Below are 27,564 nucleotides of genomic sequence, written 5' to 3' on the forward strand. Positions count from 1 at the left end.
GATGAAAAGTTTATTTTGCCTTTTGCCTAGAAGCAAAACTAGTGAAAATTAAAGTATAAAAATAAATACAATTTACGTTAATGGACATTCCACTCAAAGTAAAAATAACAAAAATAATGTATATAAATAAAAAATCCATTAAAAGCACAAAACAATGTCTGGCACTTTTATGAGAAAAAGCTGTGAACATTAAAATGTGTAAAACACACACTTTTATCTTAAAAAAAAAACACTCCCATTTCTCAACCTTGATCTAAAGCTACTTTTTTAACTTTCTCCAAAACATACCATTTGTTTTAGCTAATTTGCATTAGTGCACACAAAACTTGTAGCATCTGTCTTTCTTTCTGGAAAGACCCACAATGATATGAGTAAGCTGTATCCTGAGCTTTCAGAATGATAACGCACAGTTTATCATATTAAGATATTCTGATATACTTTGCCTACAAATAAAAAATTGGTAACTCAGATATTTTTGACCGTCTTCTGATTTCCTGGCTCACTCATTCAATAAATGATAAATGATACATATCTCAATAAAGAAAATCAAGTTTACACCCAGAGTAGATTATTATTGTCTGTCTACGGCTGGATGTAATAGCTAAATTTTAAATGGGACAGAAAATTGGAGAAAACAATCTTTATCTCCACCTTCTTAAAAGGATATTAAGAATATAATAGTCTGCATTTTCAAAATACCAGTATCATTTAAAATTCAAGTTAGAAAGAGTAAATGTACACAGTCCCAATTTTATGTGAGAAGCACAAAGCCCTTTTTGGAAATGGCATGATAAATTAACAGTGACGTTCTCTTTCATAAAATCATGTTCCCTTGGTAACATGTTTTGGTTTATGTTTTAAATGAATACATTAGTGATGAAAACCTTAAACATCAGTGCCTCTTAAGTAATGCAGAATTTCAACTCGACAATATTACTATCCCATTGGAAAATCTGAACTTTCTGTTATTGTATAGCCCTTTAGTGTCTCCTAAATCAGGCAAGCTAGAAAAAACAGACTGTGAAGGAACAAAATACGCAGACCACCAAGAAAACAGAAGCGCATGCGGTGTGACTCTAGTTTACAGAAATGGATGCACTGACTCACTCCTAGGTACTCCTACATTCAAGAAGATTGTGCTACCTCCCTAATTTGTTACCCTCCACAGAAAGATTTTATGATTTAGGAGAAGTGTTTCCAAGAGTACTGGGGTAACCTACATTAAATCTAACATTTCTGCACCAGACAACTAGCGGTTAAGAGGAATGTATACTGTTGACCAAAATGGTGGCCCCCGGCTACTTTTGTGGTAAATTCTGGATAGACCACAATCAACAGTCAAGTGTTTTCTCCTATGAGGTTATCCTGTAAGTCCAAGAATATGAATTCTGAGAGATTAATCAGTGTTTAAATTTTACAAAACCAGAGAAAAACAGTCTTCTGCAGTAATTTCCCCTCGAACAGAACAGTATCTAATTTGTTTACCAAATTTAGCAATCAGTATGCAGAGATGAATGAAATTTGTATTTCCAAACTTATTTGTAATTTATCACACCTTTTCGACATTTTATAGAAATAAACCCAAATGTCCTTGAAATTTACAAAAAACGTTCTCAGCAGACATCTGGGTACAGAAAGCAAACTTATGTTTGTACAGGTTAAGCAAAGAGATGGTCGATTACTAAATACTACTGTGTCTTCACCCAAACCTACTGTTAAGAGGATAATGAGGGTGTAGGGAATGAATTCGCCAGACTGATCAAGTTTGCAGATAATTGCTCAGCCCTTTGATGTCACTTTGCCTGAGTAAACAGTCCAGGGTTAACTAAAGAGTCCTGGGCAGGGTATTTTCCCTTAACTATTTTGTTAAGCATGAAGCCCCCCACCCGCCCCTTGTTTATCCTAACGAATGTTGTCTTCTTAAATTGTCGCAACATTTGGCCGCTTTCTTTGGATTTTTCCTGCATATACTCCTAAAAATAGAGCAAAACTAATATTATTTCTCAATGTCAATTTTTCCATAATTCCAATTAACGAATGTTCACTATATACCAGGCACCAAGCTAAGCGATATACATGATCATACTTAATCCTTACATAAAATAATCCCGAGGTAGGAACTGTTGACTACTTTTTTAAGGATAATAAAACCGAGACATGGGAGAGTAAGTCACGTGCCTAAGCAGCAGCCAGAAGCAGACTCTGAGAACCCAATTACACCTGATTTGTTGTTTTACTTAACAACCATTTTGCATTACTGCTTCTACTTTGCTTTAATTAGCGGCTTCTGAATGTCACTATAAACTCCTGAGTCAAGCACAAGACATCAAATGAGCAAATGTTTTAAAACATGAGATCAGAGATTGCAATTTAGTTTCTAAGAACTATAAACAACTTTAAGTGCTTTGATCCCCTTAGCACACTACTTCGGTCTAAGAGTATGAAAGTCTATCATCACAACAAAAATGAGCTTTCTAGAAATTGCTTAATAAAGGGTTCATTCTCCATGCAGATCAAAATAAAGCATAAATTTCAAGTTTGTCTGAAACATAATCCAGGCCATTAAAAATCTAAGCAGGAAAGAATAATCTGTTCAGCTGCCACTATGGATTTCTATGTTGAGATTCATAGTGAGAATTTTAATCAGTCATATCCCAAATTTTCAATCTATGTAAAATGATAAAAATCTTTAGTCTTACTCAATTGTCTAAATAAGGCACTCACATACAAATAAATCTTTAGAAAAAATGGGAAATTTTGTACTTGTTTAGATATATAATTATACATGTTAAGTTCGTTTGTATTAATAATTACGATGCAATGCAATTAAGCCACACTACTTCTACACACTGAACTTCGGTACATTCCTAACTGCAATGACCTCCTATTTATCCTTCATACTGTTGAGTATTACTTGCTCTTTTTCTTACAGATTCACGAGGGACAGACAGTGGAGATGAAATGCATGAGACAAGAACATGGATAGTCGTCACGTGGCAAGCGGAGAATATCACACAAAACAATACTAATTCCTCAATGAATCACCAACTGGCCAGGATTTATCCCAATATATAACTCTAATATGGGGAAAAAATTGAAAAGGTCTTAAAATTCCACATCACAAGCAACAGATCTGGTGTTTGGTCTGAGTTCTTCGAGTAACCTTTCAAACCAGCTGATTCTGACCACCTCTGGAATAAGCAGGATCTTCAACTACATAATCTCCTTTAAAACAACTCCACTGACTGTCACTCACGGCGACTTCCAAAAGATGACTTTTTTATCATACTCTACATATGCAACATTATGAATTAAATTTACTATATACATGCAAAAAGTCAGCAATCATTTCAAAGTTATGATCAGTATACCTCATTCCCTCTTTTTATGTGAACAAACAGCAATAACACGAAAAAAGTTATGTTGTTCATTCCCTCCTAATTTGGAGGAAATCACTTAGTAATAAAAGCTCTAAAATATGCCTAATTGCATATCGATGGGAAGGTCAGAATTGATTAGAGATTTAATCTTCACTGCAGTGATTAATTTAGGTTTCTTTTAAATGTTTAGAAAGCAGTGCAGTTAAAGCAAAGCATTTTGAAAGTATTTTTAATGGATCACATAATTCTTGGTAAGCTTATCAAAGTGTCTTAACAAAGATACCTACAAAATATTAAAACATTAGCTTAACAGCTTTGCGTTAGCTTATTACTGAATTTGTCTTCTTGCCACCATAAACAATTTAAAATCCATAAAATAACAAAAACAAAACTTACCCCCCCCCCAACCTGGCATATTCACATGTGATCTTGTGGCCAGAGGGAGAAATTGTTCATCGCTTTATGTGCAGATACAAATATTCCTGGGTGATACACTTCTCCAAAGCTGAACAAACACGCAGAGATTTAGGCATCAGATTATTACACTTTACTTGCTTATAAAAAGGTTTTCTGAATTAAGCATGTATAATTCTACAAATTTTTCGGATTAAAAAATGTATAGTGTTTCATAACAGAATCAAGATCGGAACCACAGGTTTAGTACGATCTCGTGACCGCCACAAAATACTAACACAGTGTATGAATATGCCCGAATTATGGTGGCAAGGCAAGACAAGATACTGCACTAGTGTGGCCTGCAGCACGGGGCAGCTCGCACGTCCTTCTGTTGAACGGGCTTCAGGAACTCATTTGCTACACACCTGAAACAGGCGCTCTGTTAGGCACTCTGCTCTGTGAAGACTTCTGTCTATTTTGCACAACCCCCTTCACTGATGTCTTAGGGGTTCTAATTGAATATAAAAAAATTAATAAGTCACTTGCATTAAGGTCTAAATTTTCAACATTCAAAGAAAGCAACCATAGTGCATCAACAGTTCAAAGTACAAATAAGCTTGAAAAGGCCGTAAGTCTCACGCATGCGCACAGCAAGGAAACTACACTCTGCTTCCGCAGGGGACTAGAACCAAGGCTTGTACGTTGTTGGAGAATCACTTTGGTGATGCTGAACTTACTGTATGGATGCTTACAATACTTAATGAGCAAAATGATATGAAATGAAAAGTAAAAACATGCCAACGTAAGATGATAATTAAGATATAATACACAACAGTACACCAAAGGGGTATCTTTGAACACAAAACTTTAAAAGATCTTCATAAAGCTATGAACAAATCACATCTGTAAAATAGTTAATGTAATGAGCACTAAATTATGTTTTCCACTCAAAGCTAATCTTGATTTGGATGTTTTTAAATACCCAGGAGTGGCATTCTTACCCTTGTCTACTAAGTAGCCTGTGAACAGGTGCATTCTGTCCTTGGTTTGGCTGAAGGACTCTGTTGACAAAGTAAAAAGTTAATTCAAAAGAGAATGACATAAATTCATTCCCCCCCTCATTTTCTTTTATGGATGAAAGATGAGATGGAAGTCATCTATGCAGACAGGCCAATATAATAATACCGCATAGCAAATCAAACTGAAGCATATTAATATGGTAATTATATTTTGCTCACCAAGAGCCCAAATCTTAGGTGTTTTTTTGTTGTTGTTGTTTTTAAAGATTTTATTTACTTGACAGAGAGAGATACAGCGAGAGAGGGAACACAAGCAGGCAGAGTGGGAAAGGGAGAAGCAGGCTTCCCGCTGAGCGGGGAGCCTGATATGGGGCTCGATCCCAGGACCCTGGCATCATGACCTGAGCTGAAGGCAGACGCATAAAAACTGAGCCACCCAGGCGCCCCTAAATCTTAGGTTTTTATCAAGATGTCCAACATAAGCCTTTAATCCTTGTGTTTTTAGATAATTTATTTATATACTTTAAAAAAACGAACTTTTCCTTTCAAACACCCAAGTAACATCACTCTTGTAAAAGTAGAAAATAGGTCAGAAATATCAAGCTAGCTTTCTAAGGTTTTTATTTTTTTAAAGATTTTATTTCTTTATCTGAGATAGTGAGGGAGTGCACACAAGCTGGGGGAGCAGGGCAGAGGGACAGGGAGAAGCAGGCTCCCCACTGAGCAGGGAGCCCTACATGGGGCTTGATCCCAGGACCCCAGGATCATGACCTGAGCCTATGGTAGACACTTAACTGAATGAGCCACCCAGGCGACCCTATTAAGTAAGGCCTGGACTGTGAACGGAACTCGGGACATAGGGGGCTGAAATTTCTACCTGAGACGGCATATCCTAAAGAAAGCTCCAGAAACATCTGCTCTGACATGTAACCAGGTTCATGACCCAGTGTTAATATGGATCTCAGCCCCTCTTCAATCCTCTTCAGGGAGTGTTTACTGATCTAAAGTTAGAACTAAATCAACAGAAAGTAAGCTCGGGATTTGTAAAATTTTCTTTTATTTTATTTTTAAATCAATAAATAGCTTCTCAAGGAGACGAAGTGATTTTTCTTACCTTGTTTCAGAAGGATTTTGTTTAACCAGAAATTTCTTATTTGGCATTCCCATTTCAGCAGCTCTAACACAACGTAAAAATAAGGACACACAAACAATGTATTTAGAAGGGAGAGAAAACGCTTACTGATGTGATGCAGGCTGACAGAAACAAATCATTTACACGTTGCCGTACTACTCAACTCTACTCAGCGCACTGGAGATTACTTTCCAGAAAGAAGCAGCTTACTATTAGGATGTTCTTTGCATTAGGTTTCCCTCCTATGAAGTCTTTCGCATATTAGAAAATGAATATATTCAAAAGATGTAAAATTAATGCTGAATATAAAAATTAACTATTTTCAAGGCTGAGTGGCTATCGATGACACAAGTTGAATGCTGTCAAATTTAGTAGTTGATACATTTACCTAAGGATGGAATCAGATTTTACCACCTGAATAAAACTTTATATAAAAAAAGGATTTCTATCAGTTCAGCTATAGAAAAGTGAACTTTTTTCTAATTCGAATACACAAAGAGACCAACAGATGACTAAAATTTATTGCTTTGCTAATAACTGAGTTAATAAGACATGAAACAGAGAAAACTTACTTCATGTACTTCTTCCTATCGAGAGACTTCTGTGTTGCAGCCGACAGGGCCACTCGTGGACTTTTCATTTTGTCCTTGAAAATACAAACCGAAAAGCATCAGAGGTACCAGTAATATCACTAAAATGATATAGGATGATCGCAAACTGCATGGAAAACCTTCTCTTACTAACATTTGGAACTTTAACTTAGTCTGTCTTTAGAACTAAAGCAGTCCAAGTTCTTAAATTAAATAATTAAAATTATTTTTCCCAATGAAATAATATAAATTTAGCTTCTTTTGTCAACCACATTAAAGTCACTGATTCAAACCACACACCTCCAACACTCTGACAGATTTCAAATAACTCTGGTTTCCAAAAAGACAAAATCTACGTGATGGTTTCAAGGAAATTCAATCAAGAGTCAATGATAGTTTTTTTGTTTGTTTTTTATTTTTGTTTTTATTTTTGTTTTTTCAATGATAGTTTTTTATAAGTCATCCAAACAACATTCAAAGCTTCCACTCCAAAATCCAATCAACAAACAATACCCAATTCTTTAAAATCTGTCTACAGAGTTAAGTGTTAGATAATTCTGGGAATTGTCTGTGCTTAAGAATTGTAGGGAGGGCGGCGCCTGGGTGGCTCAGTTTAGCGTCTGTCTTTGGCTCAGGTCATGATCCCAGAGTTCTGGGATCGAGCCCCGCATCACATCCAGCTCCCTGCTCAGCGGGAAGCCTGCTTCTCCCTCTCCCACTCCCCCTGCTTGTGTTCCCTCTCTCCCTGCCTCTTTCTGTCAAATACATAAAATCTTAAAAAAAAAAAAAAAAAAAAAAAAAAAAGAACTGTAGGGAGGGTGCTGAAGCCAAAATAAGAGAATGAGATTGGTATCAATTACCCCAAACCCAGAAGAACCTCATTGTGAAATAAGAAGAAATAAATATATTGGTCTCTGCCCCTGGTTCCTGCTAATATTTGATCTTTGACCCCAGTTCCTAACACAGAGCTGCTAAAACCCTTGTAAGCTGACACAGTAATGGTAAAAGCATCTTTTGTTCTAATATTTGGTCTTTGACCTCAGTTCCTGACACAGAGCTCCTAAGTCCTTTGGAATTTTTCTGGGTGATAGGAGCATCTTTTGTTCTAATGAGACGACTTTTGGGGGCTCACAGGTGCAGGTTATTTATCAGGAAGACCAGGCAGGAGTAGAAGCTTACCCCCTTATCTTCCAGAGACAAGAGAGGGGCTAGAGATTGAGTTGATCATGCCTACATGATAAATCCTCCATAAAAATACCTAAAGCACGGACTTCAGAGAGCTTACAGGTTAGTGAACGCATCCATGTGCTGGGAAGATGGCACGCTCCAACTCCATGGGGGACAGAAGCTCCTGCCCTGGGGGCCCTTCCAGTCCCTGCGCTATGTGTCTCTTCATCTAGTGGTTCATCTATATCCTTAATTATGTCCCTTATCATATAATAAACCCATAAATCCCCTAACTACTATGAGCCATTCTAGAAAATTATCAAACCCAAAGACAGGGTTGTGGGAATCCTGTTTTACAGCTGGTCGGTCAGAAATATAAGTGACAACCTGAGACTGGATAGGGAGTCTTAACCGCCTCCTTACCTTGTAGTATCTGACTCTTAACTTCAAGCAGATACTATCAGAACTGAAGTGAACTGTAGGACACGTCACTGGTGTGGAAGAAGTGGTCAGCGTGGGGGGAAAAACTCACAATCTGGTATTAGAAGTACCAGAAGTTCTGTGAGCATAGAAGAAATAGTTTTTCTTTTCCACTCACTCATTAAAAAAATCATATAACATACCATTTGCCTGAGCATTTTCTCTTTGCGAACTTCTCGGTCATGATGGAGAATAGACATTCTTTCAGCTGCATCCATTACAAAGAATATGTCATGAATACCATACAGGGCAGCTCGCAACTAGGTTCAAAAGAAGAAAATATTGTACCCATTTAAAAAGATGAGGTCAGATTTCAGTAATATTAGGTTCACTTTCACGTTTAAGTGAAAAAGCTTAAAGTGTTAATTAAAACCTATTTTCAGTGTTTAAATGAAGGGAGAGATAAATTTCCACCTCCTAAAAGCCTTCAGGATACGTGCATTTACCTGAGCTAACACTCTTTCCTGAAGAGAAGCATCTTGCGCTGAAACAATGCCTCTCTTCAATGGCGCTTCTGACTGAAAACTCCTTATGAATTCCATTGTGTCCTGGAAGAAGAAATACTCCTTCAAAAACCACTTTTCTAGAAAGACTCACGATCACTGGAATTTCCTTTTGATTTTTTTTTTCTCAGCCAATTCAAAATTACTAAGAACATAAAACTATTACTTAGCAGAAATCAAATGGCACTCACTTTGAAGAGAGACACACACAAAATATTCCATCTACATACTTTAAAATATCATTTGAATGAGATTAATCAGATTTCTATAACCACCTACATTGCAGTGACTAAGAAATGTTTGCTCTTCCTAAGTGGTGAACTAATGCATCATCTCTAGCTAGTGACTAGCTGTCGCTGGACTGAGAAACTGAGCCAGAAGCAAAAAGAGGAACAAGGGACCAGCTCCTTACTTTTACAGTTTGGCGAAGTTGTTTCAGCTTATCTGTCTGCATAAGCCTACGAGTAAGAAATCCTTTTGCCACTGCAGTTATCTTGTTAAATTTTGTTTGTACTTCCGGACTGAAAACCTAGAAGAAATAAGACAGACAAAATGATTTAAGAATCTGAGCCTTATACTCCTTCATCTATTACAATGAACAAAATTCCACATATGAGCACATATGCTCTGTGTAGCTTCATCTCCGGGAAGAGCTAAGCTATTTGATGTAGGGGACAAACACCTGTCCTCATCTGTACAACCTAAGATAATGTACCTCTTTAAAAAATATAGCTAAATAGACAGACACATAAATATGAATAAGTTTGCCCACCTGAGACCATTTAGGTTTGGCCCTTCCAAAAGGCCTTGGAACTGAAAGTTTGGTCAAGCCACTAGTTGATGACCCCCAGAGGTAGAAGGGTGCTTCACTTGCAGAAGCAAAGCTATGCTGCAGGGCAGAATTTGTGAAACCTAGAGGAATAGATGTACAGTATTACACTTGACGTCATATAACCAGAATATGCAGAACATCCAAACACTTGTGACTCGCTAATAACAACTGCCTCTGACACAGGTCCACATGCAGACTTAAAATATTTATGGCCTTTAAGCTTCTGCACCAGATGGATCTTTTCAACGCAAACAGCATCTCAGGGTAATTGAAGATGTGAAGATAAGCTCTTGCTGCGTCTGAAGAATCAGATGTAATTCAAGATCACTGGGGAGACAGCAAACTGTGTTTTCAGTTGAAGCATATCACCTGCTGCATGAATAAACAAAGACTGGGCTCTGAGTCAAATTTCGGGATATTTTCCTTGCTGAGGTGGCTTTTCTCACGAACACCTGCTCGCCAGTCTTTGATCTGCTATCATTTCGTTTTTCACTAGTTACTGGGCAGCTGGACATGGGATTACTTAAAGGATGGAGCTACAGTTTTAAAGTGTGCCAAGTAAAATATCTTACTATAGGGATAATTTTTTCAAACAGAAGAGAATTTTTAAAAATATTTACCAGAACTATTTGAGTTTGAAGGATGGAGCGAGTCCACCTGAGACAGCATTGTTTCCAGAAATCCAGACTCACTTATTTTTCTCCACTCTAAGTCCACTGCATTATTAATGCTCGACTCAGATGCTTCAGCTGCATTCACCTTCTTCTCTTTTAACATTTTCTCCTGTTCTTCTATTTCCTGTAGATTAACAGTGTATTATAGAACATGCTACATCTTCTGTTGCATTCTATCCCAAAATACCATCATTTGAGGCTTAGCTAAAAGTAATGGATAATTATCAGCAAATGATTAATTTCAAGTTTTCCTACCTCCAGTGAAATCTTAAAACAAGTATCCTTCCTCTTACAGTACACTCTTGCAGAATGCATAGTTCAGCATCAATATATAAAATATCTTTGAAAAATATTAAGCATTTTGAGTCAAGGATTCAATCAAATGTCCTTTTGATAAGTTATGCATTTATTTTTAGATAAGGAGCTAAATATTAAACCTCACATTTTGGCAATATCCATGTATCAAAATCAATCGCCCTCTTAGATTAAGATATACAGGGGAAGAAATTACAAGTATCCTATACATGATCAAAATTCATAGTATCCCCGGCAAAATTCCACTTACCAGCCCCATCTCCCTACATTTTAATTCCTCACCTTCTGCAGTCTTTCCTGTTCCCGTTCCTGCTCAGCTATGAGTAGTGATAACTGCTGGGCGTGCTGTTCTTCTAGCCTCTTCCGCATTTCTTCAAAAGCTAACATCTTGCTTTTTAATATCTCCTCACCTTCTGAAAAGAAACACATCCCCTCAAATTTAGAAAATTTACTAATGTCTGATACACAGTCAATTTAAATGATGCTTCTGACCAAAGAACATTCCTGGATCCAACGTAACACAATCAAGGTCCAGCCAGGTCCACAGTCTGAGCCACATTCTCTTCCTCCACGCCCTTCATTTCATGCTACCAAGTGAGGGCCTGCTTGTCACCACCATCCCCACTCCCTCAACTATGATCTGAACCGATGGAGCCAAGACTATCTGTTCAGTCAAGATTCTCCTCACTCAAATTGACTTCAAGATGTGATTCTTGTCTGCACCTCACCTCTATTCTGACTCTGGTCCTTCTCCAGGATCTCTGGTATTGTAGCTTCTAGTTTTGATTTTTTTTTTTAAGATTTTATTTATTTATTTGACAGAGAGAGACAGCCAGCGAGAGAGGGAACACAAGCAAGGGGAGTAGGAGAGGAAGAAGCAGTTTCCCAGCGGAGGAGCCTGATGCAGGGCTCAATCCCAGAACGCCGGGATCATGCCCCGAGCTGAAGGCAGACACTTAACGACTGCACCACCCAGGCACCCCAAGTTTTGATTTTTTAAATAAATGTTCCTTTGATAGTGTAAAGCTTCTCAGCTTCAGGTTCCAAAAAACAATGGGTATTAAAATTTCAGATATTTAAATTACTAACTAAAAAATTTATTCAACCATTATGACTATGCAACTTACTGAATAGAAAGTGGTAAGACACTGTGGGATGTTGAAATACCAAGTATTACACAGATGTAGTACCTGTTCACGGACCCATCACAACTCAACTGAATTCAAAGAATCATTCTTCCCAAATATTTCACTGAGGATAACCATACTATCTATCTGCTATGGTATTCCCATAATTTGTTCCTAAATACGTTTTATTCAGCTACAACAATTTGCATTTGTTCATGTGCAATTTTTCATAGGCAAGGGGGAGCAGGAAAAGCGGGAGTAGAATTACAACTTTCACCAAAAAAGGACAAAGCTCCTCAGCTCAATCATTCAACCAATGGCGAGAGTCCGTTCAGCTCTATATTAAGAATTTCATAAACGAGCACTGTCTAGGGGCTCCTCTGATGGCAAGCTGGCTGCCTCCGTGATTGGCCTCCCCTCACTCGCACTGGCCATGCTCCTATTAAAGCTCTGCCAGGACTGCCCTTGGTTAGCTCTGAACCTCTGGTATTCACAGACACAGCCTCCAGCCATGCTGCACTGTCCATCCAGATTATCCACACTGGCTCCCCAGGGATCCACTGATGTTTTTATTAAAGTTCTTATAAAGTTACATGGATTTTAAACAGTCTGTCCCAACCCTATTTTTCCTATAAACTCTGTTATTTTTAGTGTGCAATTTTACAGAATGTGAAGGGTTTTTTTTTAGGAAGACGTAGATCACATTAGAGCTGAAATATTTATGTCCAAGAACTTCATTTACTTGACTCATTTCTTCCATATCTGTAATGAAGAATTATGAACCATGACAACAAACTAAAGAGTTATGAAGAAGAAAGGCATGTTTTAACAAGTTTCTGTTAATGTAACACTACACACAAAAGAAATTTGAAACAGTTTCTATCAATAAATATGTTATTCTTAAAACACTACTCACAAAGCCTTGTGATTTTTCTCTAATAAGTTGATGTTAAAGTGTTCGCTGAAGGACCAACTACGTGAAGATCTCATTACAAATGAAACAGACTGATGAAAACATTAGAAACCACTGTCCGCCCAAAAGGAAGACATCGTAGTACTACACTAGATTAAAACTACGAGCAATGTTTCATGCAAGAACTTCTTCCTCCAGTCATTAACAATATTCTGTGATACAAAGTGAACTGTGAAAGGTTCATATTTTAAATAAGAAAAGGCTTTAAGAAAGCCTATCAAATGGCAATAGACTATAGCTAATTATAGGTTCTCCAATAAGAGAAATGAAATGAAAAACCCTGATGAACAGATGCAATTATTACTGTTTTTCAAAATGTCAATTAAAAGTATTCAGTAAAAGTGCCATCTGTTGGCAGGTATCAAATACTTCAAAGTTTCCTTACCTTTGGAACTACTTTCTAACATTTTATTCTTGTTGATGTGGACGGATCCCTTGGGGTATCGTTTTTCTGGCAAATGCTGCCTTTCCTGTTCAGCTATTCCAGTTGCTAAGACATAAGGGCAGTTTTCCTTTTGCAAACTATCAACATCTAAATCAAGTCTCCGTTTAACTCTCTCAAAACTGTTATCCAAAAACGGTTCATTTCCACAGGACACTGTAGGGGTGTCCATCTGCTGTCCGGTATTCTGGTTTTGCATCAGTAAAGGAGATGGGTTTTTTACATCATAAGATTTATTCAGTTCCATTTGTACATTGCAGGCGTTTTTCTCCAACACGCTGGCTGACTTGAGTGCGCTCACGGCTCCAAAGTTTGGACTCACTATACACTGACTGGCGGCATACGGCTCATGCAATCGCGGCACTGCAGTACACATGCTGTCCATTTTGGGTGGTCCTCTCCCATCAGACGTTAACTGACCTTCCACGAGAGCAAGTCCATGAATGACCTTGTTTTCTAACTGATTTCCTGAAGACTGGCATACCTGATTTGATTTACCCAAAACCACCTCCTGCATGGCTTCAGATGCATTTTTGGTGACATAAACCTTGCTTGGACAAACTCCTGCTAAATCAACTGGTAACTTTGGCACAGTTTCCGGTATATTTGTTTTTTCATCAGTACCTTGAACAACTAAGCCTACCGTCTGTTCTTTTCCTTTGGGACTTAACTCACAGGCATTTATTGGGTTATTTATAAGTATATGACATGCTGATGATGGCCTAGAATGCCTTCGATGCATTTTAGGACTCAGGCTTGGCTCTGGACTAGGTAATTTGGCATATGAACCAGTAAGACTTTTGATAACGTTATTTTCGGGAACAAAAGTGGGAATGACTTTAAAATCAGAATCAGGGTCTAAAACAGTGCGATGGCCAGTTCGTACAGGTATGTCCACTTTAGAAAAGCTACCTAAAACAGATGCATTCAGGCTGTTTGCTTGAGTGGAAGCACCTTGGAGAAGAACATTTGATTTATTAAGGCTCGGTTTGTCAGGAATCACTGAAGCACAGTGTCTGCCAGCCAACTGCACCTTCTCCTTCCCATAATCAGTCACTTTAACAGCCTCGTTTTCTTTATCTGAATGACTCTCATGAACACTCCTCTTTGCACTACTTCTAAGACTACGTCTAGATTGTTCTCTTTCTATATATTCCTTTGACTTTTTCATCAGGTTCTGAAGACTCATTATGTAGGGATCCGGAGTAACTTCCTCCAAAAGTGAGGGGTCCTGTTCTTCATTGGTTGGGAAGAGACCATCAGACATAAGAGTCTCCTGAGGGGTTGCTGAGGGGATCTTTGCAGAAGCTTCATTTTCCACAGGGGTAATAATATCTGAACTATCACAGTGCTTCAGAGAATTAAGTTCTGAGTCCCTAGCTAAATCTATCCCATTAGATTTAAATTGGTCTTCATTATTCAATGGCAAAATTCCAGTTATCTTTTCAAATTTTCCTAAAGTAGAGTGTTCAGCAGGGCTTGGCAAGATATTTGGAAATGTAGCAGGGACATTCAAGTTTCTGACTTCTGATTCGGAGTAAACTGTTTCAGTCTCCCATGGATCAAAATCACTGGCATTAGGTGCTTTTCTAACCTGGAAAAGGAAATTTAAAAATTAATATTTCCTCACTGCAGAGAAAACTCTTTAAAAAAAAAAAAAGATTTTATTTATTTGTCAGAGAGAGAGAGCGCGCACAAGCACAAGCAGGGGGAGCAGTAGGCAGAGGAAGAAGCAGGCTCCCTGCCAAGTAAGGAGCCTGATTCGGGAGTCAGTCCCAGGACCCTGGGATCATGACCTGAGCTGAAGGCAGATGCTTAACCGACTGAGCCACCCAGGCATTCCAAGAAAAGCCTTTGATTTCATTATTTCCTAAAATAAAATTGAAATAGAAAATTCAAATATTCTAATATTTGAAAACACAAACAAAAACTAAGATAACCTTTTTCTATTGTATCCTGTATCACATGGGGCTCAAATTACTATTAATATCTACTGATTTAAAAAATTTTAAATAATTTTAAAAAATAAAAACATCTATTGGTCATCCCAGCCTATTTATTAAAAGAATATAAGAAAAAAAGGAAATTGGGGCGCCTGGGTAGCGCAGTCGTTAAGCGTCTGCCTTCGGCTCAGGGCGTGATCCCGGCGTTCCGGGATCGAGTCCCACATCGGGCTCCTCCGCTGGGAGCCTGCTGCTTCCTCTCCCGCTCCCCTGCTGTGTTCCCTCTCTCGCTGGCTGTCTCTCTGTCACATAAATAAATTAAAAAATTAAAAAAAAAAAAGATTAAAAAAGAAAAAAAGGAAATTATCTAATCTGATACAAATAGGTACATATGTGCACAGGTATACACACACATACATTCACATATCCACACACAATGTAATCCTGGAATAGATGGATTTTAACTTTCTTCTGTATTACATGTTATTCTTTTTAAAGACTCCTTCCTTCCTTCCTTCTTTCCTTCCTTCCTTCCTTCCCTCCTTCCTTCCTTCTTTCCTTCCTTTGACAGAGAGAGAACGCGCATGCATGCATAAGCAGGGGGAGCAGCAGGGAGAGGGAGAAGCAGGCTCCCTGCACAGGGAGCCCAATGTGGAGGTTCGATCCCAGGACCCTGGGATCATGACCTGAGCTAAAGGCAGACGTTTAACTGACTGATCCACCCAGGTGCCCCTGCATTATATGTTATTAAAGTCACCAACTGGTCCTTCTATGAAAGCTAAGGATACTGATGTATGAGAAAAATAGCAAGTAATTAAATTTCTTTTTTTTTTAAGATTTTATTTTTATTTTTTTGAAGAGTTAGAGACAGCCAGAGAGAGAGGGAACACAAGCAGGGGGAGTGGGAGAGGAAGAAGCAGGCTCATAGCGGAGAAGCCTGATGTGGGGCTCGATCCCATAACGCCGGGATCACGCCCTGAGCCGAAGGCAGACGCTTAACGACTGTGCCACCCAGGCGCCCCATAAATTTCTTACATGAATGACTCTTCTTTAACAAAGGCTAACTTGCCTAGGATATTAAGCAAAAATAATTCAGCAACTAGACTCCTGCCACCCACACACTCACACCAGATTTTAACTAAAAACCTTCTAAATAATGAGGCAAATTTGTAGTGAATGACAGCTTAGCCATGTAGCTTAAGTTACTTAGAAATAAGAAAATTTTCAACTTAAAATCCAATTCATCAAAGCAAATTTCAATTTGATTAACTGATGGTCATTTTAAACAGCAACCCGTTAATGAGTTTTAGAACAAGCAAAATAAGTTAAAAAATGTATAAACTGAAATGAGAACTAACACACAAGAGATCCAACAGAAAAAATAAAATTACATTTTCTATCTAAATAAATAAAAAGTGAACTAGGATGGTTTTTAAAGATTATACCAGCATATATTAAACTGACAGAAATTATCATATTATCATATCAATACAGACTCCAGAATCCTGAATATTAAAAGATTTTTAGGTTGTTATGTATGTGTTTTTTTTTCCTACACCATATGGCACTCCTGTTTTACCTTACAAATCCCAAGACATACAATGGTTTCCAGGTACTATGCAATAAACAGTACAACAAAGTATACTTAGTCACAACCTCAAGACCAAAATAAAACAAAAGGGAAACATATTCACCAAACCCATGAGCATGTTCATAGGCTTAAGTAAAATAAATTGTTTCCCTAAAATATCTCACATTTCAGATTTATATATACAGCAGCTACAGCTATGTTTTTTGTACACTACTAAAATGAGCCTTTGGTTAGAGAATTTAAAAGACAACGACAACAAAAATGTATCATAGAATGACAGGTTTTACAGGTAAAAGAGACTACAGACATCTATTTGCACGACATAAAATTTCTCTATCTGCAAAATTAATTCATTATTCTCTAGTTTAACACTGTACATGCTCTACTAAATGCTGGAAGTTTTAAGACTCAACAATCTCATTAATCATATATTTGATATATTCCCTCACTGGAGCAACAATGATAAACCATTTTTGTTTCAATAATAGGAAACATCTAGTAAATTAAAAACCTACCCTTATCGTGCTACATATTATATATATATATATATATTTTTTTTTTTTTTTTAAAGATTTTATTTATTTATTTGACAGAGATAGAGACAGCCAGCGAGAGAGGGAACACAAGCAGGGGGAGTGGGAGAGGAAGAAGCAGGCTCCTAGTGGAGGAGCCTGATGTGGGGCTCGATCCCATAACGCCGGGATCACGCCCTGAGCTGAAGGCAGACGCTTAACTGCTGTGCCACCCAGGCGCCCCTACATATTATGTTTTTTAAACTTAATATGGACAGCCATTATAATCTGCAAATTAAAATCTACTACCCACAGAAAAATGAAGGTAGCAGTTAGTGGGAAATAGCCTAAGGTTCACAGTACATGTGTCATCTAGTATGAATTACACAAACTACAACTCCCTAAGATTATGAAAAAATGTTAAGATGTTGCCAGCAAAACAGAGCTATGTATGTCAGAAATTATTTTCAATGTAATTCAAGGTTTTTTTTAGTATGAAACAATCCAGACCTTAAAACAAATTGTTTATACAAATTTAAATTCGGCTAAATAAAAATAACTGCAAAAGGCATGAATGTATTGTTTAAATGGTTTCAGTTTAGATCTAAGATGCATCCACACAATTCTACTGATGTAATCCAAATTGCATTTGTGTACTTAAGAGAATTACACCAAAAGAAAATTGGGGGCAGTTATTTACTTTAGCAGAGAATGAGAATAAGGTCATTGACTCAATAGTCTGATTAGTTCAGAGGTAAACAACAATGGCCAATTCTATCATTTTGTCACTGAGAATTCCGTGTTTTTAGAGTCATAAGACACAGACAATAAGCAATTATATTCAGGGAAGAGCTCCATTGTCTAAGTACCCTCTGATTCAAGTACTGGGCATCACTAACAAGCAAGTGAATGTTCTCTGGAGTAACTGAAATGGAATATCACAAACCACGAAGATTCTCAAATATAACAGTAAAATATATTGGTAACTAACTAGTAAGTGCAAACATATTTCTGAAAAATTATCATTAATGCGTACCTCATGATTTCTTAATTATAATTTTAAAAAGCCTACATTACATACCTGAACATTTTCAAGAATCTCCTGGACCCGAGTCAACAGAGCTTTCTTCCTATAAACATGCTTTCTCGTTTCTATATCAAGTGCTTTCTGCTTTTCTTGTTGCATTTCCTTTCTTTTCTCAATGTTAAGCTGCAAAACATCAGAAATACATAATTATTTCTCATGAATATAAAAACATCTTAAAATCAGGAAGCTTTGAACCAGAATGATTAAAACGTGCAACAGGTAAAACCACAGGGAAAGAAATCTGAACAGCGGGTGGGGGTAATGAGTGGGATGGGGCGAGGGAGAGCTTTCTGTGGGTATGAAAATGTTCCATATGGGTGTGAGTTATGCAAGTGTATGCCACATATCAAAACTGCATGTAAATTACTCTCAACTGAATAAGAAAGTTGAAAGAAAGGAAAAAACCTGTTTACTTATCAAATGCTCTAAAACGAGAGGTAAAATAAGCCCTTTTGGCCACTGCTGAGCTTTTCATTTGGCAGCATCTTACTCCACAGAGTCAGATTCTTCAATTTCTAATATTCTAACCAGTGTACATTTTATCTCTTTGCTATTTCAAGAAAATGTTTAAAGGCTTAATGATAAAAGAGACAGATAATGTTTTATTTGCCTACAAAATCAGAACACATTTGGTCCCAATTCATTGTACCTTCTAGTAAAAATATAATTTACAAAAAAATTGAAGTTTCTAAGCATTACATCTTTTTAGTCTATTTAAATCTTAATTATTAAGTTCTAAGAAGCTTAGTCACGGCTTATTTTAGACTAACGCAAATGTAAAACATGTCATAAAAAATTATTCCAAAATTACACTGTTCATCTATCACATACAACATAAAATCATGGATTAAGGTCCATAAACATGAGATTTTGCTGTAACTGATGGAGTCATAGACCCTAAACAACAAGGCTCATATATTTTGGTCCATATTAAACTAATCAAGCGACGGGTTATAAAGTAGCTGATAAAAATGTTTTTAAAAATTGTGTTTAAAGATTTTATTTATTTGTTTGTCAGAGAGAGAGAGCACAAGCAGGGGGAGCGGCAGGGAGAGGGAGAAGCAGGCTCCCCACTGAGCTAGGAGCCTGACAGACACTCGAGCCCAGGACCCTGGGATCATGACCTGAGCCAAAGGCAGACACTTAACCGACTGAGCCACCCAGGTGTTCCGGTTATAAAATTTTTATTTGCATGATACCAAAGAATCATTCCACAATTTACTTGCTACCAAAAAAGGGAAAATGTATACTTTCAAGAGTTATCTGGCAGTCACCACTTGTAAAAGCAAGTGTTCAAACTAAACATCATTACTAGAGGGACAACTACATTATATAACTTCTAATTTAACTTAATATGGAGCACAGGGCATCAGCTCCGAAGAATTCTTGCCAAAAATGTTTAACCTGACTCTGATCAAACTTTTATTTTTTTCTAATCAAACTTTTAGCCTTAATTTCCAGTTTATAGGAACTACAGGTACTAGAGGACAAGTAAAATATCACCATGGAGAAACAATTAGACACATCCAAAATAAGGCATTCTATAAGATAACTGGCCTGGTCTCTTTAAAAATTCACCATCATTGGGGCGCTTGGGTCACTCAATCATTAAGCGTCTGCCTTCGGCTCAGGCATGATCCCTGGGTCCTGGGATCGAACCCTGCATCGAGCCCCACATCAGGCTCCCTACTCAGTGGGAAGCCTGCTCTCCCTCTCCCACTCCCCCTGCTTGTGTTCCCTTTCTTGCTGTGTCTCTCTCTGTCAAATAAATAAAATCTTTAACAAATAAATAAATATCTAAAAAAATAAAAATTCACCATTTACCAAAAAAAAAAAAAAATGGGGGACCCCTGGCTGGCTAAGTTGGTCTCAGGGTTGTAAGTTCAAGCCCCATGTTGGGTGTAGAGATCACTTAAAAATAAAATCTTTTTTAAAAAAAAAATTTTAAGAGGTAGAGGAGCTGTTCTAGACCAAAATAGATTTTATTTTTTTATTTTTATTTTTTCAAGATTTTATTTATTTATTTGACAGAGAGAGACACAGCCAGCGAGAGAGGGAACACAAGCAGGCAGAGTGGGAGAGGAAGAAGCAGGCTCCCAGTGGAGCAGGGAGCCCGATGCGGGGCTCGATCCCAGGACCCTGGGATCACACCCTGGGCCAAAGGCAGTTGCTTAACGACTGAGCCACCCAGCCGCCCCTAGATCAAAATAGATTTTAAAAAACATAACAAGTTAATGCTATTTGTGAACTCTGACTGGACCCAGATTAGAAATAAAAAATAGTTGTAATAGACATTTTGAGCACAAATGCAGAAATCTAAATATGAACCGAATATTAGATGCTATTAAAATTATTGCTAATTTTCTTAAAGTGTGATAATAGTATTGGGGTTTTATGTAGAAGGATATCCTCATTTTTAGAATATGTATATCAAAATATTTAAGGGAGAAGTGTTATGTAACTGCAATTTTCAAATGGCTCAGCAATAAAACAAAAAGACTATGTATGTATATACACACATATATATAAAATCACAAACATGATAAAGCAGATGATAAAAATGTTAAAAATCATTGAGTCTAGATGGTACATATATGGGTGGCCACTGTACTACCCTATTTTTCTTTATGTTTGAAAATTTCATTACAAAAAGTTGGCAGAAAATATTGATCTTTTAACTCCTGCTATACAAAATTTTTCTGTTTCTTTCAATTAAATTAATTTTCTGATTTTAAATAGTTACACACATTTTAAAAACATCCAATCAGTATGAAAGAGTTTATAATGAATAGTGTCTTCCTTCTCATCCTGTATTCCTTTATCCTTCCTCAGAGAAAGAATATTCTTAAATAAAAATCCAAATAGTTAACATATATATGAGTACCTCCTATGATCCAAGTAAGGTTCTAAGCATTTTACATGTATTAGATCATTTAATCCTCAAAACCCGTGAAATAGATACTGTTTTTATCCTCATTTAACAAATAAAGAAAATGGACCTGCAAGTTTGCACAGCAGGTAAGTAGCAGAGAAATGATTTTTTTTTTTTTTTTTTTAAAGATTTGAGAGAGAGAGAGAGAGTGAGAGAGTGAGAGTATGCGCAGGGGCAGGAAGAGGGAGAAGCAGGCTCCCAGTGGAGCAAGGAGCGGGACTCGGGACTCAATCCCAGGACCCTGAGATCATGACCGGAGCCAAAGACAGACCCTTAATCAACTGAGCCACCCATGTGCCCCCAGAGCAATGATTTAAACCAAGACCAGAAGGCTCCAGAGTCAGGCTTTTAACCACTATTCTACCCTGCTCCTGAGAGCATGATGTGTGCAGTGATTTACAATAGACTGTGGAGAACCTTCCATGCCTGCACATTTAGGTCTATTGTACTCATTTTAATTGCATAAATGAGATTCTATAAAACGGAGCACAGTCCGTTAAACTAGTCCACTACTGTCACTTAAGTTGTTTGTTAATCTTTTGCTATTTTAAACAATGCTACTCCATAACCTGTACATACTTCAGGCACAGATGAGTTTAAGTCTAAGAGATTCCCAAAAATGGAACTGCTAAGTCAAAAGTTATATATACTTTTAAAATCTGATGAACACTACCAAAATGGTCTCCAAAAAATAAAGTCAAGTGCTTCTCTCAGCAAAAATGCAATATAAGCACCTTTTCCTCACAACCTAAGGAACACTAGGTCTTATCAGATCTTCGCCAATCAGGTAGATAAAAAAAAAATGCTAACTCATTTGTTTTTCTTTACTTATGAATAAGAGGCATTTTTTCCAATCTTTATAAGCCTTTCTTTTGTTTTTCTGTAAACTACCTTAGTGATTCACTATAGAAAGAAAGATTATTTAAAAATCAAAGAATGTTTACCAGTGGAGAAAGCACAGCCACTCCATGGAAGCGAATAAGTGAGACGTTTTCAGACTGGACAGGTAGAAAGCTTTCTGTGGATAGTGATGCCTCTTGGATTCTGGCAAGACTATTCTCACAGAATTTCTCATACTCCTCCATCTTCCCACAATTACACTATAAGAGAGAAAAATGTCATTTTTAATGTGCTGGAAAAAAACAGATCTTAATTATTTGGCAAATTTTATTGAGCACTGAAATATTTCTAGAATTCACAATTCCTAAAATTGGCGTTCCCAGAATTTTTTTTTTTCACTGAGAAGCAGCTAATTCTTAAGTATAGGTAAGCACCTCAAGATCCTACCCAGTTAAGCCTGGCTTCATGTAGTAAATATGTCTGAACATATGTATATAAACCAATCTTTAACTATGACTTGTTCAAAAAAGTACTAAGAACTCACTGGTGAAAAATTCTTAAAGGAAAAAAAGTTCTATACCACTTTACTAACTTTAGATTATAAAATAGAATATTGTATTTTCCTTAGCAGGACTTATCTACACGAGAAAAACTAAATCATACAAAGGTGGAAATGCTTTTGTAGCCAAAAAAAAAAAAAAAGAGAGAGAGAGAGAAAGAGAGAGAGACACACAAAAGGGCTATTTACATAAAAGAGGATACTTACTTTTAAAAGTTCTTTTGTTATCATGGAGTTCAAAGTCTATTACTTTCACATCTCAAAAATATACTTTGACTCCCTGGTTACTAGCCAAATCAGTCAGGGGTAGAAAAGAGAGTATTTACTGGCTCTCGTATTAATTCTATTTCATTGTCGAAAATTGGAATCACCACCAAACTACTTAAAACAATCAGCCCAGTAATTTCACAATTTCTGGAAAATTGTGATGATGCCTATAAAAATTCAAGGTAATCAGAAAGGATAAGCCAGCATGTTCGTTCATTTAGCTAGTGTTAAATATTTGATTGCCTGTTTCCATAGCATTATGTCTGGCTTTGTTTCCTTTAAACAAGCAAGGGAAAGTAAAAAGAGCGATATCATCAGACTCATCAACAGCAAGATTATGATCTGTGAAAAAAGAAAAACTAATACAATAATGTTCCCTCAAGGGGCGCCTGGGTGGCACAGCAGTTAAGCGTCTGCCTTCGGCTCAGGGCGTGATCCCGGCGTTATGGGATCGAGCCCCACATCAGGCTCCTCCACTAGGAGCCTGCTTCTTCCTCTCCCACTCCCCCTGCTTGTGTTCCCTCTCTCGCTAGCTGTCTCTATCTCTGTCAAATAAATAAATAAAATCTTTAAAATAATAATAATAATAATGTTCCCTCAAGTGTTCATTTTAAAACAATTAACAAAGAAGGTGAGGGGAGAAAAATTCAACTGATGATGTGGGATACGCAGAGATGAAATAAGATGGAGTATGATACTGTCTTAAGGCTCAAGGCATTTAAAAATTCAGTATACTAAAGTGTCAGGGCCAAATTATAGCACAATTAGAAATGAAGAAAAAGCTTATTATGATTTGATTATGAAAAAAATAAGATATATTGCTAATTTTGACCATTTGGTAGTCTTCCTATCAACAAAACTTCTTCCTACCATTCCATCAATTCTAATTATTTCTGTATTTGATTTATGCAAAGTGTGAGTTTAATTTCAAAGAAAGGGATCTCTAGAGTGTAAATGAGATTGTTTTGCAAACATATTCATAAAACAAGCAAAAGTTAAAAAAACAAAACACAACAACTTCCTGCATGACAATCATAGCAAGGCCTCATTTTTCAGTCTGGATTTCAACCCCCATTATGCTGTCTTAACAACCAAAATATGCAGAAGCTAAAATGTAAGAGAAATTCAAATGATCCCATTTCTACTAAAACACTCAAAAATATTTTTTAACACAACCCCTGCACCCAGCATTACAGGAACGCAAATAGATTACTCATATAATGAAAGAAATATACTTTCCATGGATACACAAGCAAAGCATGAAATTCTGAGAAATATAAGGCATGAATAAAACATTCTTATGGCAAGTTTTATTTTTCTTCAACAACCTCATATAGATAATGCCTCATTGTTTTGGAAAGTTAAATTCACATCTCTTCAAAAGACCCGTATGTCATGCAAATTGCAGATGTACAGTAATAGATTATTATCACAGCATAACTACGGCATACGATAGTGCATTAAATACCCAAATACAAGAGCTAATATGGTTGATTACGGAAATTATCAAATGATCCTAGAGCATGACTGAATTTTTCCTATCCTTCAGTCTCAACTTGAATGTTGCCCTCCTCAGGCCATCCCTGATGATCTCATCTACATTAACCCTACATCAGTCACTATCACATCACATAGACCTGCTGTTTCCCAATTTTCACGGCACTTACCACTATCTGAAATTATCTTGTTTATTTCCTTGGGTTTTGTCTGTCTTCCTCCACCAAAACGTAAGCTCCATAAGCACAGGCACCTTTTCAGTCTTGCTCACCACTGAATCCCCATTACACAGAACAGCGTCAGCACACAGTAGGCTCTTGATAAAAGTATTGAATAAATGAATTAGGGTAATTAGCTCAAACAATAAACCAGGAGAAACCAGGAGAAAAAAAAAGATTGGACTATATAGCAAAGAAGCTATCAAGGAAGAATGGAATTTAGAGAATGGTAGTTTCATGGATGACCCTATTCTCTGAAGAAACCAATACATCTAAACTGCAAAGGCAATCATTTGAAAAATGAGCAACATCAGGTGCCTGTGTGGCTCAGCTGGTTAAGCACTGGGCTCCTGACTGTGGCTCACATCATGATCTCAGGGTCGAGCGATCCAGTACCTCACCAGGCTCTGCACTGGGCGTGGAGCCTGTTTGGGGTTCTCTGTCCCTCTCCTACTGCCCTTCCCCCTTCCCCTGGCTCTCTCTCTCTTTCTCTCTCCCTCCCTAAAAAAAAAAATAAAAAAAGAAAATGATCATCATGTCCTATATGATTAAGCAAGAGGGCACTTCGTTTCCTCACACTACAATTACCTGTCAGCAGAGTTGTTGTTTTTTTTTTAACAGAGCCTTGACTACAATGCCACTCCAACCACAAATCTACTGACCCATACTTTACCATCAGGCATTACTGGTCCACTTGAATTAATAATTTGTCAGCTGCATCAAGTTCAGACATGCCTTGTCTTCTCCATTTATACCATGACCCTTCTCCAAATGAGCCTCTTTGCAAACCCCAGAGATTCATCCTTCTGCTACCTGCTCCTCAACAGTATTCTACCAGAAATGTCACTAAAGGGAACGGTAAAAGTAACACATAACAGATCTTGCCTTGATTTCTAATCCTAGCTGGTTGTTTACCCCTCAGTGCTCCCAAAGACATAATCTTTTTGTATACACAACAAAGGGGGAGGTTCCTTATTCGGGCACACACTAGCTGTGTGTTCTTGGCAATTTACTTACCATCTCTATGCCTCAATTTCCTCATACGTAATGCAGGGATAATCAGAGTATCTGTCTCAAGAACTCAATGAACTAATACATGTATGGCAATTAGCATAATACAGGACATGAAGAAAGCATCAATAAACGGGGACTGCCTTTATTATTAAGAGGATGATGACTATTATGATTTTTATCATGAGATTATGAATTCCTGGAGGGCAGCGACAGTGCTTGGTTCCTGGTAGGATTCATGGAAAGGGGGGCATCTTCCTCATTTAGTTGTTTCCAGACCCCTCCCATCAATTTCTAGGAGCCTTCCACTTACCTAAATTGGGAGTTAGGGAACTGGGATTACAACCAAATAGAAGCTGAGTGGGAATCACCCAGCAGCATCAGGGGCAATCAAGAGAATTTGCTTTATTAGCCTCAAGCTTATTCCCCAAAGTCGCAAAGGCAGAATAAACAGCACTCCTAGCTAGGGCCTTTGGTTGTGGTAACCGGCTTTCAGAATGGCCAGTGCACACCCTGAGGATGACTCCCTCGCCAGCATCTTGGGAGAAGAAAAACGGTCCAGTTTTATCAGCAGGAAGTGATTTCCCGGCTCTGTGCGGAGGTTATTTGCCAGGGACCCTCTGCCCTGACCCCAGCTCCCCACGCCCACCTCTCCCAGCTCCTCTGATAAGGCTTCATCCCGAGGGCCCACCGGGCAGCGCCAGCATCCGAGCATCACCTCTGCGCCGAGTGTCGCCGGTCCCCGCGCACCTGTCTCCTCACACCGGGCGCCTTTCTCTGCGCTCGAAGACCTGGAGCCCAGCACCTGCGTTCGGGTTCCGCACAGTGCTCACCCTTAGCTCTCAGGGCGCCAATTCCGCCTCCCCCGGTGGCCTCGCAACGGGGACCACTGAGGATCTATCTAGCCACCGCCTATGCACACACCTGATCTCCCACGGCCCGGTCAGGCTTTTTTCCCCTCGCCACGGGCCTTGTCAGGAAGCAAACAGCTCAATTTGTACTGACAGAGCGCAGCTCGGTCCGCCGCCTCCTTCTCCTTCTCCTCCCCGCCATATTACGGGTCTCAGGCGGCAACGCGGGATCCTGGCAACCGCCACTGCCGCCGCCACCGCCCGGACTCCACCTCTTCGGGCGGCACTTCCGGTCGTTGCTTCCGGGGCCGTTGGAACGGTTGGACCTCCGAAAACTACAATCCCCGAGATGCATTGCGCGCCCGGGTTGTTGCCCTGGCCGGGTAACTTGCGCCCTGGCATACTACTTGTGGGAAACGCGATGCACACTGGGAAACGTAGTCTTCACTACAATCCAGCGCCTCTAAAATTATAATTTACTACAATGTGAACGCTCTTCAGGTCTGAAGCCCCCTGACGTATTTCTTGAAATTGCTACTTTTTACTTATCTGTAAAGAGATAATCTCTATTTTTGTGGTCGTTGGAAAACATACAACGATCACCAAATTTTTTTCTCCGTAAATAAAAAAATTGCTGAATCCTAGACATCAACTCTAAGCCTCAAGACATTCCTACCCTTTTGCAAATCAGTGGGAAAACACGTCCAAGAAAGAAAGGTAACAGGTTCAAGATGGCTCAAAAAACCCCGAATGTTTTACCAAAGTTTCCTATCTGAACATATTACTAGTTTTCCAAAATACGTAGTTGCCCCTTCCCATTTCCTAACTAGATTTAACCTTCTGCCTTCCTTGCTAAAAGTCCTTCCCGTGCCTATTTTTGCACATAGGAAATGAGCTTTAAAAGTGCCGATCACAAAAAAAAAAAAAAAAGAGTGACTATCACAAGGGTGGTTATGAAGAACAATTGAGATAAATTTCTTGCACAGTGCCTGGTACAAAAAGCTCACTATTAGCCCTTAGGAGAAGGAAAAGTAAGGATAGTTGGGGGAGTGCAAGGGCCACTGGTTTAAAACTGGGATGGCTTGATGTCAGTCTTGACTGTCATTAATTGCTCAATTCACTTAAGGCTCTTGGCTTCAGTTTCCTCATAAAATGAGGGAATCATTAAAATCCCTTCCAGCTTTATAATTTGATTGTGCCTCCTTTGTTATGCTCTTTCATTCCCT

General features: G+C 38.1%; 1 protein-coding gene across 6 annotated transcripts; it reads right to left on the minus strand.

The window, feature by feature from the left end:
* Positions 1-26,605, minus strand: CCP110 (centriolar coiled-coil protein 110). Of its 6 annotated transcripts, XM_045770896.2 has the most exons (17): positions 26,412-26,605; positions 26,137-26,292; positions 24,429-24,574; positions 22,040-22,195; positions 18,158-18,286; positions 12,974-14,624; positions 10,771-10,901; positions 10,120-10,297; positions 9,440-9,579; positions 9,080-9,196; positions 8,611-8,712; positions 8,308-8,424; positions 6,500-6,573; positions 5,910-5,972; positions 4,778-4,837; positions 4,202-4,287; positions 1-1,973 (listed from the first exon to the last, which is right to left on the minus strand). In XM_045770896.2, the coding sequence occupies exons 4-17, from the start codon at positions 22,178-22,180 to the stop codon at positions 1,921-1,923; spliced, it is 3,042 nt and encodes a 1,013-aa protein (XP_045626852.2). In that variant the 5' UTR covers positions 22,181-22,195; positions 24,429-24,574; positions 26,137-26,292; positions 26,412-26,605; the 3' UTR covers positions 1-1,920. The 6 variants fall into 6 exon arrangements, with proteins under 6 accessions (XP_045626852.2, XP_045626851.2, XP_045626854.2 ...); XM_045770895.2 differs by lacking the exon at positions 26,137-26,292; XM_045770898.2 differs by lacking the exons at positions 24,429-24,574; positions 26,137-26,292.
* Between the last annotated feature and the right edge of the window lie 959 nt (positions 26,606-27,564).

This window comes from Ursus americanus, chromosome 2 (genome assembly GCF_024610735.1).
Source record: "Ursus americanus isolate L20-20 chromosome 2, mUrsAme1.1.p, whole genome shotgun sequence".
NCBI classification, from domain to species: Eukaryota; Metazoa; Chordata; class Mammalia; order Carnivora; family Ursidae; genus Ursus; species Ursus americanus.